Raw genomic sequence first — 18,292 nt, forward strand, 5'->3', positions numbered from 1 at the left:
GGGGGGATGGGGGAGGGGTGATCGGAGGGGAGAGAGAGAGTGGAAAGTCAAGGAGAGGAGGTTAGGAACTCGGTGGGGAGGGGGTAAAGAGCATGGAGAGCATAGTGGGGATGGGGGAAGAAAGTGATCCAGATGGTAAGAGGAATCATGTTCTTCCAACCCCACCTCCTTTACACCCATGCCACCTTCTCCCTCTCCTCCCCTACACCTGGTTGATTTCTCGGAAAGCTCGGTGCGTGAGCAGCAAGTGACATCATTGGACTGGACAAAATCCGGCAGTCACCACAATGTCATTATTCACTTCATACCCAATAAACCTGTTCACAATCCGTGACCCACACACAATGCCCCACCTATGGCGGGGGGCAGGTGGTCAGGAACATGTTGGTGGGAGAAGGTTATGAATCCATGGGGGGGGGGACTTGGGCTGGGGGAGGTGGTCAGGAATCGAGGTGGGGTAAGAAGGTCAGGGACTCGGGCAGGGGGAGGAGAGGAACTCGTGTGGGGGAGTAGATGAGGTCAGGAACTTGGGCTGCGTGGAGAGGGGAGGTGGGGGGCAGGCACTTGAGGGGGTGGGGTGGGGGGAAGAGAATGTCAAAAACTTGGGCTGGGGGCTGGGGGTGAGGTCAGGCACTTGGGCAGGAACTTGTTGGGGGGAGAAGGTTATGAAGGCCATTTAAAACTGAGATGAGGAGGAATTTCTTCTCTCAGAGGGTTGTAAATATGTGGAATTCTCTATCCCAGAGAGCTGTGGAGGCTGGGTCATTGAATATATTTAAGGTAGAGATAGACAGATTTTTGAGCAACAAGGGAATGAAGAGTTATGGGGAGCGGGCAGGGAAGTGGAACTGAGCCCTAGATCAGAGCATCAGAGCAGCCATGATCTTATTGAATGGCAGAGCGGGCTCAAGGGGCCAAATGGCTTGCTCCTGCTCCTATTTCTTATGTTCTTATGAATCCATGGGGGAGGAACTAGGGCAGGGGGAGACGGTCAGGAATCCGGGGGGAGGGGGGGTGGGCGAGGGGGTGGTGGGGGAAGGTGGTCAGGTGTCTGGGCAGGGGGAGAACGTCGGGAACTTAAGTTGGGGGGGTGGGATGGGGGGAGGAGAATGTCAGAAACTTGGGCTGGGAGGGTCAGAAACGTGGGTGGTGGAGGGGAGGTCTTAACTTGAGAGAGTGAGCCCTGTCTGTTCCAATTGAGCTCTCTCCTGTCTGGAGTCGGCAGTCAGAGTGGCTCGAATTACACTTTGCAAAGTCACTGATTACGTAGGCTGGGCGGTTCTAATGATTCCAGAGAAAACTGCTGGGTGTGTCTTATCATCCAAGGAGACCAATCAGCAATCAAGTCCTGTCATCAAGGGGGCCCAGAGCTTTAGGTGTTGCAAACTAACTTATCCTTAAAAGTATGAGTGATTTGTAAATTCTGATTTTAAATGCAAACTGTATTGATGCATGGGTCGTGACTGGATTTGATGATGCGACCATTAAGTTTTTCTCCATAGTGCAATCTGACATTGTTAGTTCATTACTTAGGAAGAAAATCTCATGGAGATGAAATCATTATCGAGATAGAACAATATTTAGACCATATTTATAATAACTATATGCGAGGAATAATCATGGCATTGCAAGGCATGTATTTAAGCAGGTGAGCAGATTTAAAAGAAAAATAACATTTACTTACAAACGGAGATGTGAATTAACTTGAGGCTTATTTTAAATGTGTAACTGATTGCACTTACAGCACAATGGAATGATTATTTTTGGACAATAGAGAGGGTGGTACTCACATCATCGATCCAATGAATCACCCTCTCTGATGCAGTTCCAGGCCTACAAAATATCATGTGCAATACAATGTGAAAAACGACAGCAGAGATCAGAATCAGTCAAAAACACTGATATAAGCAGCATCTAAAACCAAGTACATTAACCGTTAGATTACATTTTGAATTGTTGTGAAGTTTCTTTTGTTTGTTAAATTAAGAATAAATGTTCACTAAAATGAAAAAAAGGTATGTTCAAATAATACTGCATCATTGTTAAATTTGATAGCTTAAAAAACATTTTTTTTAGTATTACAAACTTAAAGATAGCTAGCCTTGAGCACACCTTGTTCAAACTGGAATAGGTTTGCAAAAATGTAATCTCCATTTTGCTATTCATTGGTGTACAAACTCACTTCACCAAAGACTGTTAAATTGATTTATTATTGAAAATACCCATATGGTAAATTACTAATTTCAATTATTTTTTAATTTAAATTTTCATTCTTGGGATGTGGGCGTAACTGGAAAGGGCAGCATTTTGTTGCCCACCCCTAGCTACCATTGAGAAGGTGGTGGTGGGTCTTCTTGAACCGCATAACATCTGGTGAAGGTACTTCCACAATGCTGTTAGGTTGGGAGTTCGTGATTTTAAGCTAGCGACTATGAAAGAATGGTGATATATGTCCCAGTTAGGATGGTTTGTGACTTGGGGGCTAGTAATGGTATTCCCATGCATCTGCTGCCCTTGTCCTTTTAGGTAATGGAGGTTGTGGGTTTGGGAGGTGCTGCTGAAGTAGCTGCAGCCATAGTACTTGGAACTCCTTCACGGCTAACGAGCCAAAGGTGGGCAGAAGAAACATTACAAGGACACCCTCAAAGCCTCCCTGATAAAGTGCAACATCCCTACCGACACCTGGGAATCCCTGGCCAAAGACCGCCCGAAGTGGAGGAAGTGCATCCGGGAGGGCGCTGAGCACCTCGAGAGCATGCAGAAACCAAGCGTAGGCAGCAGAAAGAGCGTGCGGCAAACCTGTCCCACCCTCCCTTACCTTCAACGACTATCTGTCCCACCTGTGACAGAGACTGTGGTTCTCGTATTGGACTGTTCAGCCACCTAAGGACTCATTTTAAGAGTGGAAGCAAGTCTCCCTTGATTCCGAGGGACTGCCTATGATGATGATGATGAGGTACATGGTGGTGGTGGAGTGGATACTTAAGCTGGTGGCTGGGTGCCGATCAAGCGGACTTCTTTATTCTGGGTAGTGTGAAGTTCCTCAAGTATTGTTGCAGCTGCGCCCATCCAGGCAAGTGCAGAGTTTTTTATCTGACTCCTGACTTACAACTTGTAGGTGGTGGAGAGGCTTTGGGGTGTCAGCTGAGCCACTCACCGCAGAATATTCAACCTCCAATCTATAGCAATTATGTGGCTGGTCCAGTTGAGTTTCTGGTCAATGGTAACCTCCAGGACATTGATGGTGGGGTACACGGTGATGGTAATTCCACTGAATGTCAAGGAGAGGTGTTTAGACTCTCTCTTGTTGGAGATGGTCATTGCCTGGCACTTGTGTGGCTTGAATATTACTTGCCACTTATCAGCCCAAGCCTGAATGTTGTCCAGGTCTTGCTGCCTGTGGGCACGGACTGCTCCATTATCTGAGGAGTTGCCAATGGCACTGAATACTGTGCAGTCACCAGCGAACATCCTCATTTCTGACCTTATGATGGAGGGAAGGTCATTGATGAAGAAGCTAAAGATACTTGGACCTTGGACACTGCCCTGAGGAACTCCTGCAGCGATGTGCTGGAGCTGAGATAATTGGCCTCCAACAGCCACAAACAAATTCTCCTTGATCCCCACTGACTTCAGTTTTAGTAGGGACCCCTGATGCCACACTTAGTCAAATGCTGTCTTGATGTCAAAAGCAGTCACTCTCACCTCATCTCCAGAATTCAGCTCTTGTGCTCATGTTTGAACAGAGGTCTGGAGCCAAGTGACCCAAACTGAGCATTGGTGTGCAGAGTATTAGTGAGTATGTGCCACTTGATTGCACTGTCGATGACTTCTTCCATCAGTTTGTTGACGAGGAGTAAACTGATGAGACAATAAATGGCCAATTTGGATTTCCCCTTCTTTTTGTGGACAGGACATACCCGGGCAGTTTTCCACATTGTCGGGTAGATGCCAGTGTTGTAGTTGTACTGGAACAGCTTGCTCGAGGCACGGCTAGTTATGAAGCACACGTCTTCAACACTACAGTCTGAATGTTGTCGAGGCCCATAGCCTTTGCGTTCAGACATTTCTTGATATCCCGTGGAGTGAATCGAATTGGCTGAAGACTGGCTTCTCTAATGATGGGGACCTCAGGAGGAGGCCGAGAAGGATCATCTACTCAGCACTTCTGGCTGAAGATGGTTGTCTTTTGCACTCACGTGCTGGGCTCCGCCATCATTAAGGATGGGGACAATGACGCAGCCTCCTCCTCCCCAAGTTGCTTAATTGTTCACTGTTATTTGCGATGTGTCAGGACATATATTACTTACTCCACAGTGTATAGTAGTGTTGTCCAATCTCAACCGTAGGGCCACATGAAACTCCTAAGCCCTGAAAGCCCAATTATATTTGTACTTATATTTCTGATTCACTGGTTTTAAATCCTAAATTAGAATAAAAGAAAGATTTGGATTTATATAGTGCCTTTCACGACCACTGGGCGTCTCAAAGCGCTTTACAGCCAATGGAGTACTTTTGGACATGTGATTGCTTAGTTTCAGCAGTTTGAGATATATGCAAATGAATGGTAATGTGGATTTTAACTTTATACAGGGTCCCTGAGACTCCACGGCATGCAACTAGGCACAATGTTCCCTTGAAGCTGAGCAGCTGCGCGGATGCACAGTCTGTGAGGTCCCACACAGACCGCTCACCGGCTCTTGCATTGGTAAACCGTGCATGCGCAACACTTGAATGGGCCACGCAGCAATTTAAAGGGACCGCGCATGAAAAAAAAATTAGAGGAAACATTGGCTATGGAGCCAAAGGTTGGACACCCTTTGTAGCATTCATCATCGTCATCATAGGCAGTCCCTCGGAATCAAGGAAGACTTGCTTCCACTCTTAACATGAGTTCTCAGGTGGCTGTACAGTCCAATACAAGAACCACGGTCCCTGTCACGGGTGGGAGAGATAGTCATTGGAGGGAAGAGGTGGGTGGGCTGATTTGCCGCACGCTCTTTCCGCTACCTGTGCTTGATTTCTGCATGCTCTCGGCGATGAGACTCATTCGTGTTTAGACACATATAGTCAAAATACTGATAATTGAGATAAGTAAGTCTTAACAGACTGAAGTGTGAAGTTGGATATGTGACAACCAGAGGAGGTAGTTTGGGGATTAATGATTAAGTAGTGGGAAGGAAAGAGGAGGAAGCTGTTAGATTCTGGAGAGACTGGTAAAAGGAAGTGGGAAAAAAGGCTGTCATGGCAAACAGGTTGAGTAATGAGAAAAGTTGAAGAAGGAATATTCGGGGGTTGCAGAAAATGTGGAGGTGTTGAGCATGTAAACATAGAAACATAGAAAATAGGTGCAGGAGTAGGCCATTCGGCCCTTCGAGCCTGCACCACCATTCAATATGATCATGGCTGATCATTCAACTTCAGTACCCCATTCCTGATTTCTCTCCATACCCCTTCATCCCTTTAGCCGTAAGGGCCACATCTAACTCCCTTTTGAATATATCGAATGAACTGGCCTCAACAGCTTTCTGTGATAGAGAATTCTACAGGTTCACAATTCTCTGAGTGAAGAAGATTCTCCTCATCTCGGTCCTAAATGGCTTACCCCTTATCCTTAGACTGTGACCCCTAGTTCTGGACTTCCCCAACATCGGGAACATTCTTCCTGCATCTAACTGTCCAATCCCGTCAGAGGTTTATGTTTCTATGAGATCCCCTCTCATTCTTCCAAATTCCAGTGAATATAAGCCTAGCCGATCCAGTCTTTCTTCATATGACAGTCCTGCCATCCCGGGAATCAGTCCAGTGAACCTTCGCTGCACTCCCTCAATAGCAAGAATGTCCTTCCTCAGATTAGGAGACCAAAGCTGTACACAATATTCAAAGTGTGGCCTCACCAAGGCCTGTACAACTGCAGTAAGACTCCCTGCTCCGATACTCAAATCCTCTCGCTATGAAGGCCAACATGCCACTTGCCTTCTTCACCGCCTGCCAACTTTCAATGACTGATGTACCATGACACCCAGGTCTCGTTGCACCTCCCCCTTTACTAATCTGCCGCCATTCAGATAATATTCTGTCTTCCTGTTTTTGCCCCCAAAGTGGATAACCTCACATTTATCCACATTATACTGCATCTGCCATGCATTTGCCCATTCACCTAACCTGTCCAAGTCACCCTGCAGCCTTTTAGCATCCTCCTCACAGCTCACACCGCCACCCAGTTTAGTGTCATCTGAAAATTTGGAGATATTACACTCAATTCCTTCGTCTAAATCATTAATGTATATTGTAAATAGCTGGGATTCCAGCACTGAACCTTGCAGTACCCCACTAGTCACTGCTTGCCATTCTGAAAAGGACCCGTTTATTCCTACTCTTTGCTTCCTGTCTGCCAACCAGTTCTCTATCCACGTCAGTACATTACCCCAATACCATGTGCTTTAATTTTGCACACTAATCTCTTGTGTGGGACCTTGTCAAAAGCCTTTTGAAAGTCTAAATACATCACATCCACTGGCTCCCCCTTGTCCACTCTAATTGTTACATCATGAAAAAATTCTAGAAGATTTGTCAAGCAGGATTTCCCTTTCATAAATCCATGCTGACTTGGACCGATCCTGTCACTGCTTTCCAAATGCGCTGCTATTGCATCATTAATAATTGATTCCAACATTTTCCCCACCACCGATGTCAGGCTAATCGGTCTATAATTCCCTGTTTTCTCTCTCCCTCCTTTTTAAAAAAGTGGTGTTACATTAGCTTCCCTCCAATCCATCGGAACTGATCCAGAGGCTATAGAATGTTGGAAAATGACCACCAATGCATCCACTATTTCTAGGGCCACTTCCTTAATTACTCTGGGATGCAGACTATCAGGCCCTGGAGATTTTTCGGCCTTTAATCCCATCAATTTCCCTAACACAATTTGCTGACTAATAAGGATTTCCTTTAGTTCCTCCTTCTCGCTAGACCCTTGGTCCCCTAGTATTTCCGGAAGGTTATTTGTGTAAGAGGTTAGTGGGATGAGGTTTGCGCAGTTAAGCAATTAAGATGAAGAGAATTGTAGAGAGGAAAGGTAAAAATATAACATAATTACAAGCATTGAGCATGGGAGGTTTTGCAGTGCGGGCTGAAAAAGACCCACTCAGAGCGTGAGTAGGATTAAAAGAAACAAAAGAGTAGCAATTAAAAAAGAAGATATCAGTCTGAAATGTATATAGAAAGAAGAAAGAACTTGCATTTATAATAGCACCTTTCACATTCTCAGGACATCCCAAAGTACTACACAGCCAAGAAATTACTTTTCAAGTATTATCACTGTTGTTCAGAGTAGCTAATTTGTGTGCAAACAGGTTTCAAAGAGCATTGAGATAATTGCCCAGACAATTTGTTCTGGCAGTGCCGGCTGAGGAATAAATGCTGGCCAGGACACCGAGAGAACTCCTCTGCTCTTTGAATAGTGGCATGCGATCTTTAACGGCCATCCAAACAGGCACATGGACCTCAGTTTAATATTTCATCCAAAAGTCGGCAGCTCCGACAGTGCACTCCTTCAGTATTGCACTGAATCAGAGGCAAGAGTGCTCCCGCTGGGCCAACCTGACACTCCTTAAACATTGGGACTGGGTGGAAAACAAAGCCAGACTGAGAGCAAAAGAAAACAAAATACTTGGGAGGGGACTGAAGAGCAAACAGCAGACCTGTACTTAAAAACAGAAACATTGGGTGTGGCAGTAAAAGCAACTCACAAACACTGGCACAGGAGGGAAAAAAACAGCTGGACCAACAGTAAAAAGTGAGTGGGAATAAAAACATTAACAAGTAAAACATTAAGGAACCGAAATTACCCTCCGCCCCAAACGGGGCTCACTTACCGTTTATTAAGTGTTTTTTCCACCCCAATGCATGCCGGCGAAATTCAGCACTTTATTTTTTTTGCAGCGGGGCGGTGTTCTGGACGGCGCCGCTCCAGGTCATCAGCGTCGCGCTGACGTGTCACAATGTCCCTCTTCTTCAGTTAAAGGGGAGGGCCGCTGCGAGCCCTGCAGCCACTTTAGTGGCATCTACAGGGCTACCAGGGAGGGTTTCGGTCAGGCCAGCGACCCGGTATCCAAGAGGGGGTGCCGGGCTGCCTGTTGTCTGCAGTCAATTAAAATAAAATGGCAGCGTGGCAGTGCGCCCTCCCCTTTAAGGACAGACACACGGCCCCAGCCAGACGAAGCGTCCCGCCAAGGAAAGCTGTCGGGGGCACTGACCGACGGCCGATCCATTCCCGCGGGGCAATTTCCCACGCGGGCGGAAAGGGGTGTCGCATGTCTGATGGGGCAGGAAGACACCCGGGGCGGTCCTGTATACTGCTGCAAAAATAATGGAGGGCAATTTTCAAAATGTCGGCCCCTCCGCGTTGACCGAGCGGTGAGTCCTTACCGACCCATGGCTGCATCTTTGAAACAGTCACGGCTCTTACAGAAAGGGTCAATTTTGGATCCTAACAATTAAAACATTAACATTAAAAAAGATAGATACCACCAGCAGGGGTTAAAAAAAAACCACCAAACATCAGGCGTGGGGCTTAAAAACACAAACACAGAGCAGGGCAACAAAAACCTGCAAAGAATGTGAGTGGGACTCAGTAAAAAATACAAAAATCAAAACAGAAGTAAGAAAGGTAACATGGTGAGGTATAGGACAGGGACATGGAGGGGAAAAATATTCGGGTTGTGAATGGGAGGAGGATTTGACTGGAACTTAAGGAAATTTCAGGATTCAATGTGTGAGGAGGAAAGGATGTAGTCATGGCACAGGCATATCTTTTGCTGCCCCTTAAGAATACACTTCCGGCACCATCTCCTACTATGCGATTCCCATGTCACGCTCCAAACTGTGCACTCTTCCCCCTTTCTTCCTGTTATTTTTATATTGCCCAAGTCCTATCACCTCTCTCGTTCCCTTCCCAGTATGGTCTCACTCCCATTGCGGTACTCCTGCACCTCTATATCCTGTGTTTTACATCATCTCCTGTCTTTTATCCACTATCATCCCAGCTAATCTATTTGTGACCCCTGCCTCACCTCTTATCTCCCTCATCCACATGGTGGCCCTGATCGTCTTAACCCTCTTCTATTCTTGCTAACCCTCTGCTACTGACCCCTCTTATTCTACCCAACTTTTTCATGATCCCTGCTTCACCCCAATCTGCATGATGCCCCTCAATATTTTACCTTCCTCAGTCCCCTATCTCATTTACCCTTTTATTTCTCCCTCTATGGTTTCCCCCAATCCTACCTTTCTGCTTGCCCCTTTCCCTGCTGTTCCTGGCCACCTATTCCACTTTTACAACTGACTCTCATTTACTCTTCCCCATCCCCTATTTCCCCCCCACTTCCCAATGCTGAATATCTATTGCATCCACTATGGATGGAACCCATCCTCACTGTGTGGTTAAGCCTTCATTCTCCAACAGATCAACCCTAATCTCCTATGTTCAAAGAATTTATAGTCATTATATATAGAACAATGCTATGAGTTATTTGAGGAACAAACAGCTGTTTGGATGGTGTGGGGAGGTCTGAAAACTGGCAAAGGAAAAAAAAATTCAAGGAGCGGTTGCAGCAACACTAAGATAACCGAAGGCCCACAGAAATGGATGTGGGACAGTAACAGGACATTGGATGAGAATTCCAGCAGAGGAGTGAACAGGGAACAGGATGGCTAAGTGGAGGTGAGACATCAGGGTGAAGAAGGAGGAGGCCAGACAGGAGGAGGGAGGTACTAGGATGGACTAAGGCCTGCCACAAGTGGGGAATTTAAAATTCTGTCGAGAAATTTCAACTTTAAAAACATTAAAAAGTTAAAAATGTATATTAAAAAATAAAAATGTATAAGCTAAATAAATAACTTAACTGGAAAGAGAAAAACAAGATGGCAACTGAGCTGGGAAAGACGTGAAAAAACTTGTTCTAGCGAACCACTTACTGGCCAGAGATTGCAACTACATTGTTACAGGCGACTATTTACATGAGGAAATGTAATTATGTAATTACATTGAAATTGTTAATGTTAAACTAGACAATCTCCTGTAGCATTGCACAGGGTCAAAACCAAATGTAGTCTTCAACTGAATCGAGGATAAAGGATGGGGGTTAATTGGACCAGGGTGCAGATGTAATACAGGCCCCATTTTAAAATCATCCAACTCTGCTTTTACATTTATGCAATATTTTGTTTTATATTATTTAACATGTTAGAACTCTTGTGCCTTTGTGCACTTTCTGTCAGCTTTTCCCATTTCAAAATTCCAATGTCTATATTTATAATGGACACTGCCAAAGTAAACTTGTCATGCGAGAATTATACCTTTCCTCCTGTGGAGATGCTGCAGCAAAGGGAAATAAAAATACTGAGAGAGAGCATATTTTACCTTTCCAACAAACTTGTGTCATCATCTTCAGAATCAAACGGCATAGAAGGGCGCACTCTGCAGTGGACTCTGATATTCCCACGCAATTCCTAAAATTAAAAAGGTCTTTCTTGAGCAGACTATAGCTCACCTCTGAGATGAAGTTTTACTACTATATATTCTTCATCATCATCATCATCATCATCATCATCATAGGCAGTCCCTCAGAATTGAGGAAGAATTGCTTCCACTCTTAAAATGAGTTCTTAGGTGGCTGAACAGTCCAATACGAGAGGTCTATGGAGCGTCCTCCTCCGTTTCAGATGCCCCCAAAAGTTCGTCACCATCCTCCGCCTGCTCCACGATGACATGCAGACCATGATCCTTACCAACAGATCCATCACAGACCCAATCCACGTCCGGACCGGGGTCAAACAGGGCTGCGTCATCACCCCAACCCTCTTTTCAATCTTCCTCGCTGCCATGCTCCACCTCACAGTCAACAAGCTCCCCGCTGGAGTGGAACTAAACCACAGAACCAGTGGGAACCTGTTCAACCATCGCCGTCTCCAGGCCAGGTCCAAGACCACCCCAACCTCTGTCGTCCGAGCTACAGTACGCGGACAACGTCTGCGTCTGCGCACACACAGAGGCTGAACTCCAGGACATAGTCGACGTATTTACTGAGGTATACGAAAGCATGGGCCTTACGCTACTATATAGTAATAGTTAGGTCACTCCCAAAATGATCACAGTGCTGTGAATAGTTATGACAGCCTTGTAAAACTGTCAGTATACTCAGTCAAAATGTTCATATTAAATTTCAATTATTCTTGTTGAAACTTACCTTATCCAGAGACTGTGCCCCCTAGTCCTAGACTCTCCAGCCAGGAGAAACAATCTCTCAGCATCTATCCTATCAATCCCCCTCAGAATCTTATGTTTCAATGAGATCGCCTCCCATTCTTCTAAACTCCACAGAGTATAGGCCCAGTCTACTCAATCTCTCCTCATAGCTGTAAGATTTGGATCACAGGTCACACACAAATTACCCAAAGGGTCTCAGGAGTTGTAAAGCGTTTTATTAAAGAGCTACAGTTTTAAGCATAATCAGATACTACATGCGATTGAGATAGATATGGTAGAGATACAACCCGTGGCAGATGAGAGCGATCTATGGCCCGGAACGGAACGGAATGACCGGACGGACGGCGAGGCAGAACAGTGGGCTCGGATTGGATGGATCCCTGCAGCTGTTGGATATATCAGGCCGTCAGCCAGCATCGATCCACCCCAGAGGCTAAACTTGACCAAGGTGTTAGGCCGTAACCAGCATGCATCCCCCTAACTGCCTGTTTCTCTCTCTCGGTCGCCCGTTTATATATCTTATTTTAATGGGCTGGGGGTTACCTGGTGTCAATCATTTTTACCCATTCCACTGTCCAATTACAGGGGAGTGAGTACCCCTGACAGCCCTCTCCCGTCCTCCTGAGGTTAGCTATTGCCTTATCTCGGTTCTAAATGTCTTGTTGTTCTTCTATAGACAGCTTGTTTATCTTTAAGGCTCCTTGCTAAAATCCCCTTTTGGCATAACTATGCCGTGAAAGCCAGTTTTTCCTTCTCTGACCTCACAACTCAACTCTATGTAAAACTCTTTTCCTGACATGACTGGAATCCTTTTGTGTCCTTGTCATGTATGTGCGTGAGTTACACAGCACACATCCAGGTATAGTGATGATGAAGGCCATCGCCAGGTCCCATGTATGGTGACCCGGAATTGATTCTGAGCTGGAAGCATGCTTGCATCAGTGCAACACTTGCATGCAGCTCAGCAAAGCACCAGCGGAATTGCCGCTGAGTCTGTGGTCGTGGCCATCCAAATCTTGGTCCAGGATCCATGTAGATTTTGCAGGTCCCTTCCTGGGCAAGGTGTTTTTCGTGCTGGTGGACGCTTATTCGAAGTGGATAGAATGCATAATCATGTCATGCAGCACGTCCACGGCAACCATAGAGAATCTCATGTCATGTTCGTGACACATGGTCCGCCTGACATAGTGGTGAGTGACAATGGGTCGTGCTTCACCAGTCAAGAGTTTGTGAAATTTAATGGCATAAAACATGTAAGGTCAGCACCGTTCAAGCCTGCGTCCAACGGACAAGCTGAACGTGCAGTACAAATTATCAAGCAAAGCATGAGGAGAGTAACCCAAGGGTCACTGCAGACCAGCTTGTCCTGAGTTACAGGACAAGACCCCACACACTCACAGGGGTCTCGCCTGCTGAGCTCATGATGAAAAAAGGTCTTAAGATCTGGTTCACCCGGATTTAAATAATCATGTTGAATACAGAAGACAAAGTCAACAAGGGTACCATGATCGTGCAACTGTGTCACGCAAGATTTCTGTTAATGGCACATACAGGCCAGACGGGGTAAGGGCGGCAGATTTCCTTCATTAAAGGACAATAATAGTGAACCAGGTGGGATTTTACGACAATCTGGTAGTTTCATGGTCACCATTACTGAGACTAGCTTTTTTCAAAATTTCAGATTCATTTATAGCAACACTTCCTTACTCTTGTACTCTAAGCCCTTTGCAATAAAAGCCAACATGCCATTTGCCTTCCTAATTGCTGGCTGTATCTGCATGGCAACTTCCTGTGTTTCCTGTACATGGACACCTAAATCTGAGTGAGTGAGTCCGTCCGTCCAGACTGTCCGTCCGTCCATGCAGAATATAATGAGCTAAGCACTTACAATTAGGGTGTTGTGAAGCATCTTCCGTTTATGCTTCTCTCCACTGTATCTGCCATTAACTTCCTGAAGAGATTTTTCAAGTTGAAAGACTTGTCCCTGGAGCTCTGTAGTCATAGATGAATAATATTATTTTTCTTTTTTTGGCAATTTTCTCTGCTTATTTTGTATCTTCCCACCCCCCATTAGCTCTTTCATGGAGTATAGGTCCATGAACATCTGTCGCACTCCAGTATCATTCCCATTATTTTTATGCAACCCTCAGCAAGCACCACAGCCACACCCGGTCATGTTATCAGCAGAACAGTAATCAGGCTTGGGAACAGTGACTCATTTTTCTCCACCTCCCAACCAATGGCATTGAGGTTAATTGTAGCTCCCCTGCCACTGCTAACTCAGCATAGACAGAGATCAGATCAGCATCTGTTGTGATTTTTATGGCTAGAGTATTCAATGGATAGACTCTGAGAGCTTTCAGCGAAACCCAGATCAATAGCATTAAAGATAAAATAACCAAGTTAAAAATAGCGATTTTATTTTATTGATAACTTTTAAAATAAAAAAATACATCTTATCAAAGCATCAACCCATTAATTGACTTTTTGTAAGTTACCAGCAGAGTAAACAAATAACGAACTTCTACTGAGTAGGTTTACTGGCATCATAATGGTTAAAAGAGAGGGCAAAGCTAAGGGGTGTACTTTCTATACCATATTTTATGGTGGTATCAGAACCTTAGTCCCCTGAGAAACCTCAAAGAGTTACACAACTCTGCACAGGGCAAAGTAAGAGAATGTTTGATACTGCAATAGCTAATCTAGCCTCCTCCTGGAGTAAAGCCAGAGACTTTAGTCTAAAGTATTATATTTAGTGACGAGATCTGATGTAAGGAGCAAAGCACCTATAATGGTGGAAAAATTGACCTCTGAAAAATGGTGAAGGTCATGGGGGTTTTATGTGTTACCATGTTTTATATGGAAGGAAATCACATGAGCCACAACCTTCCTCACATATCAGGACAATATTATTATGTGCATGCTCAGCCCCTGGTTTCCTCAGAACGTATCAAGCTGGGCTATATTTCTATAGTGTGCAGAAGAATCAAGATCCTATGAGATAGGCAGTCTATTTTATTTTATGCACTTGGATCAGCTGTACTTATAGCGTGGCAGAGAGAAGAATTGCATCCCCAAAAGTCCGGGCTGGATTAAAACCTAAATTCCAGAAATGAAAGGACAGTACGCTAACTTATTGTGGCATCCAGTCCCTTAAAACAGGGTCACTTGCAATGCACGAGAAAATAATTTAAATTAAATATTAATAGTTACATTTTACAATATAAGTTGAAACATATTTGTTTGGGGAAAACTTTTCAAATTATATTTCATAACATGATGCTTACTGTTTATATCGATAGTGTGCAAATGTTGTTTCTCACTGACAGCTAAAAATTCCTTTAAGGTTGTTTTGCATTTTTCTTGAAAAATATTTGGAAAATCAGTAGCCAACGAACGCAGGGACTTTAGCTCTTGCTTCAAGACCTGTATAAAAATAGAAAAGATAAAAACAGCAACGAGACCCTCACAATACAAACACATTTAGCATAACAAAATATATGGTGAGAGATTTTCCATTTTATCCTGAGATTTTAAATATATATTCTGTTTTCTTATTAACCATCTCTAATGCCAAATCTGTATCACAATCAATCCTATAGAAACAAAGATTTAAAAAATGTTTTATGTTATTCACTCAGTGATGAACTGGAGATATTAAGGATGTGCCCAAATTAACCGTTCATTGCCCATAATTGAATTTTAATAAGAATAAAATACAACTCTGGTTTAGATAATTTGTTCATCAGCAAGATTGAGATGAGTGACAACAGGCTCTAAAGAAAAAGTTGACATTTAAAAGACTTGAATTTATATAGCGCCTTTCATGACCACAGGACGTCTCAAAGCGCTTTACAGCCAATGAAGTACTTTTGGAGTGTAGTTACTATTGTAATGTCAGCTGCCTCCCCCCATCATCCTATATTTCCACTCCAATGTAGGTTTGATCATTTTCTTTCTTAAACTCTTGCCATTTAAACAAGTATGTAAAAATTCTCCCGTAAAGGAGAGATATTATATTTACAGAAGTACAATATCAAAAGTTGCAGATGACACCAAATAGTTACTACTGAGGAGGATTGCAACAAAATGCAAGACGACGCCAAACTTGCAGAGTGGGCGTCAAAACGGAGTAAGGAGGGCTCTTATTCTTTGTAAAATGGGGCAGAGGCACATAGGGATCTGGAGGTATAGATTCACAAATCATTAAAAGTAGCAACGCAAGTTAACAAAAGCCATATAAAGTGCAAACAAAACACTAGGGTTCATTTCTAGAGCAATAGAATTCAAAAGCAGAGAAGTTATATTTGAACATATATAGAACCTTGGTTAGACCACACTTAGAATACTGTGCACAAAAGGATATAGAAGCACTGGAGAAAGTGCAAAAAAGATTTACAAGGATAATTCCAGAACTGAGAGAGTACAGCTATCATTAAAGATTGAGCAGGCAGGGCTCTTTTCTCTAGAAAAGAGGCTGAAAGATAAACATAGAGGTCTTTAAAATTATGAATGGGTTCGATAGGATAGATGTGGAGAAGATGTTTCCACTTATGGGGGAGTCCAAAACTAGGGGCCATCAATATAAGATGTCACTAATAAAGCCAAGGAGTTCAACAACTTGCATTTATCTCACGCCTTTAACGTAGTAAAACAGTCTAAAGCACTTCACAGAAGTGTTATCAAACAAAATTTGACACCAAGCCACATAAGGCCATATTAGGACATAGCTTGGTCAAATAAGTTGATTTTAAGGAGCGTCTGAAAGGAAGAGCGGTAGAGATGCGGAGAGATTTAGGGAGGGAATTCCAAAGCTTGGGACCTGGGCAGCTGAAGGCACGGCCGCCCAATGGCGGAACGATTAAAATTGGAGATGTGCAAGAGGCCAGAATTGGAGGAGCGCAGAGATCTCGGAGGGTTGTAGGGCTGGAGGAGGCTATAAAGATAGGGAGGGGGCGAGGCTATGGAGGGATTCGAAAACGAAGATGAGAATGTTAAAATCAAGACATTGCTTAACCGGGAGCCAATGTAGATTAGCTAGCACAGGGGTGATGGATGAGCGGGACTTGGTTCGAGTTAGGACATGGGCAGCAGAGTTTTAGCTGAGGTCACGTTTATGTAGGGTAGATGATGGGAGCCTGACCAGGAGAGCATTGGAATAGTCAACTCTAGAGGTAACAAAGGCATGGATGAGGGCTTCAGCAGCAGATGAGCTGAGGCAGGGGCGGAGACAGACGATGTTACAGAATTGGAAGTAGGTGGTTTTGATGATGGAGTGGATAGGTGGTTCGAAGCTCATCCCGGGGTCAAATATGACACCAAGATTGTGAACGGCCTCAGACAGTTGCTAGGAAGAGGGATGGAGTTGCTAGGGAACGGAGTTTGTGGCAGGGACGGGAGACAACGGCTTTGGTCTTCTCAATATTTAGTTGGAGGAAATTTCTGCTCATCCAGTACCGGATGTCAGACAAGCAATCTGAGGTTGAGAGAGGTGGTGGTGAAGTAGATCTGGGTGTCATCAGCGCACATGTGGAAATTGACGCTGTGTTTTCGAATGATGTCACCACGGGGCAGCATGTAAAGAAATAGGAGGGAGCCAAGGATAGATCCTTGAGGGACTCCAGAGGTAACGGTAGTTTGCAAGGTCAGAGAGGTCAAGGGCTGGTAGTTTGAGGAGAGGGGAACATACCTGAGGAGCGGGAACAATTAACAATATCAGCTGACATGCGGCCAGGAAAGGAAGTTGGGTGGTCAGCAGTTTGGTGGGAATAGGGTCATGGGAGCAGGAAGTGGCGCACATGGACAAGATGAGCTCGGAGAGGGCATGAGGGTAGATAGGAGAGAAACTATGGAAAGGTGCAGATTCAGAGCTAGGGCAGAGGGAAAACCTTAGGAGCTATGGCTCGGTGGGTTAGGGGAAAGGGGGTAAGTGACAGTGGCAGCTGAACAGATTGTCTCAATCTTAGTGATAAACAAGTCCATAACTTCCTCGTACTTGTTGTTGGAGGTGATGATGGAAGAATCAAGGGAGAGGGGTTTAAGAAGATGCTTTGTAGTGAAGAGAAGCCGTGGGTTATCTTTGCATTCAAGAAGATCCTGGAAAAGTGAGCAGTTTTGACAGATGAGAGCAAGACTGGATAGTGCTTTATATGATCCATCCCGATCTGGCAATGAATGGCTAAACCAGTTGTTTGCCATATTCATTCAAGTCTCTGTCCCTTGGACTTAAGGGAGCAGAAATGAGGCCCATACCAAGGGGAACGACCAGGGTGAGAGAGTAATGGTTTTAATAGGGACAAGGGAGGTGTGGGTGTGATTGAGCAGATGTGTAGCTGCAAAAATGTTGTGGTGAATGGAGGGCCAAAGGCTGGACAGCTGGGAATTTGAAAGTGCAGCTGTGAGTGACTTGGAGGGGAGCTTTTTCCTGGGTTGGACACAGAAGGAAGTAGGGTTGGGAGGGGAACGTGAGCGGAGAGCAATATAAGGAAGTGATCAGAGGTGGCCTTATTTGTAACTGACAATGGGAGTAAAGGCCACATGAGATGGCAAGCTCAAGGCGGTGGCTGTGAATATGAGTAGGGGAGTTTATATGGAGGGAGAGATTAAGAGAGGATAGGAAGGCAGTGAACTCAGAGGAGAGCACGGTGAGTTGCGATGGAGGTTGAAATCACCGAGGATAAGAAGTCACTCGGTGCAGAGGCTGAGGGAGGAAAGTAGTAAAGATATCTCGGTGAGAAACTTGCCGTGGTACTTGGGTGGGTGGTAGAGAACAAGGATTTTAAATGAGAGTCGACTCAAAAGGATGACCAGGTGCCAGAGAGGTAAGGGCACAGACCCAAGGTGTGTTCAGGAGAAATATGCCTACTCAGAGAGTGGTGAGAATGTGGAACTCACCAGTAGTTGAGGCGAATAGCATGGATGCATTTAAGGGGAAGCTAGATAAGTACATGAGGGAGAAAGGAAATGTTGAGAGGGTGAGATGAAGTAAATAGAGTAGGAGTGGGAGTAGGCTCATGTGGAGCA

At 44.8% G+C, this 18,292-nt stretch overlaps 1 protein-coding gene across 1 annotated transcript in view; it reads right to left on the reverse strand.

Annotated features, from left to right (window-relative positions):
- Positions 1-18,292, reverse strand: part of kif25 (kinesin family member 25) — a 227,842-nt gene that overhangs the window by 163,099 nt on the left and 46,451 nt on the right. Inside the window, exons 4-7 of the mRNA XM_070891009.1 lie at positions 14,557-14,695; positions 13,158-13,261; positions 10,424-10,512; positions 1,791-1,833 (exon numbers count right to left, since the gene is read on the reverse strand). Of these exons, the coding sequence (XP_070747110.1) occupies positions 1,791-1,833; positions 10,424-10,512; positions 13,158-13,261; positions 14,557-14,695 (375 nt within the window). The remainder of the gene's footprint in view (positions 1-1,790; positions 1,834-10,423; positions 10,513-13,157; positions 13,262-14,556; positions 14,696-18,292) is intronic.

Source organism: Pristiophorus japonicus, chromosome 9 (assembly GCF_044704955.1).
Source record: "Pristiophorus japonicus isolate sPriJap1 chromosome 9, sPriJap1.hap1, whole genome shotgun sequence".
Lineage (NCBI taxonomy): Eukaryota > Metazoa > Chordata > Chondrichthyes > Pristiophoridae > Pristiophorus > Pristiophorus japonicus.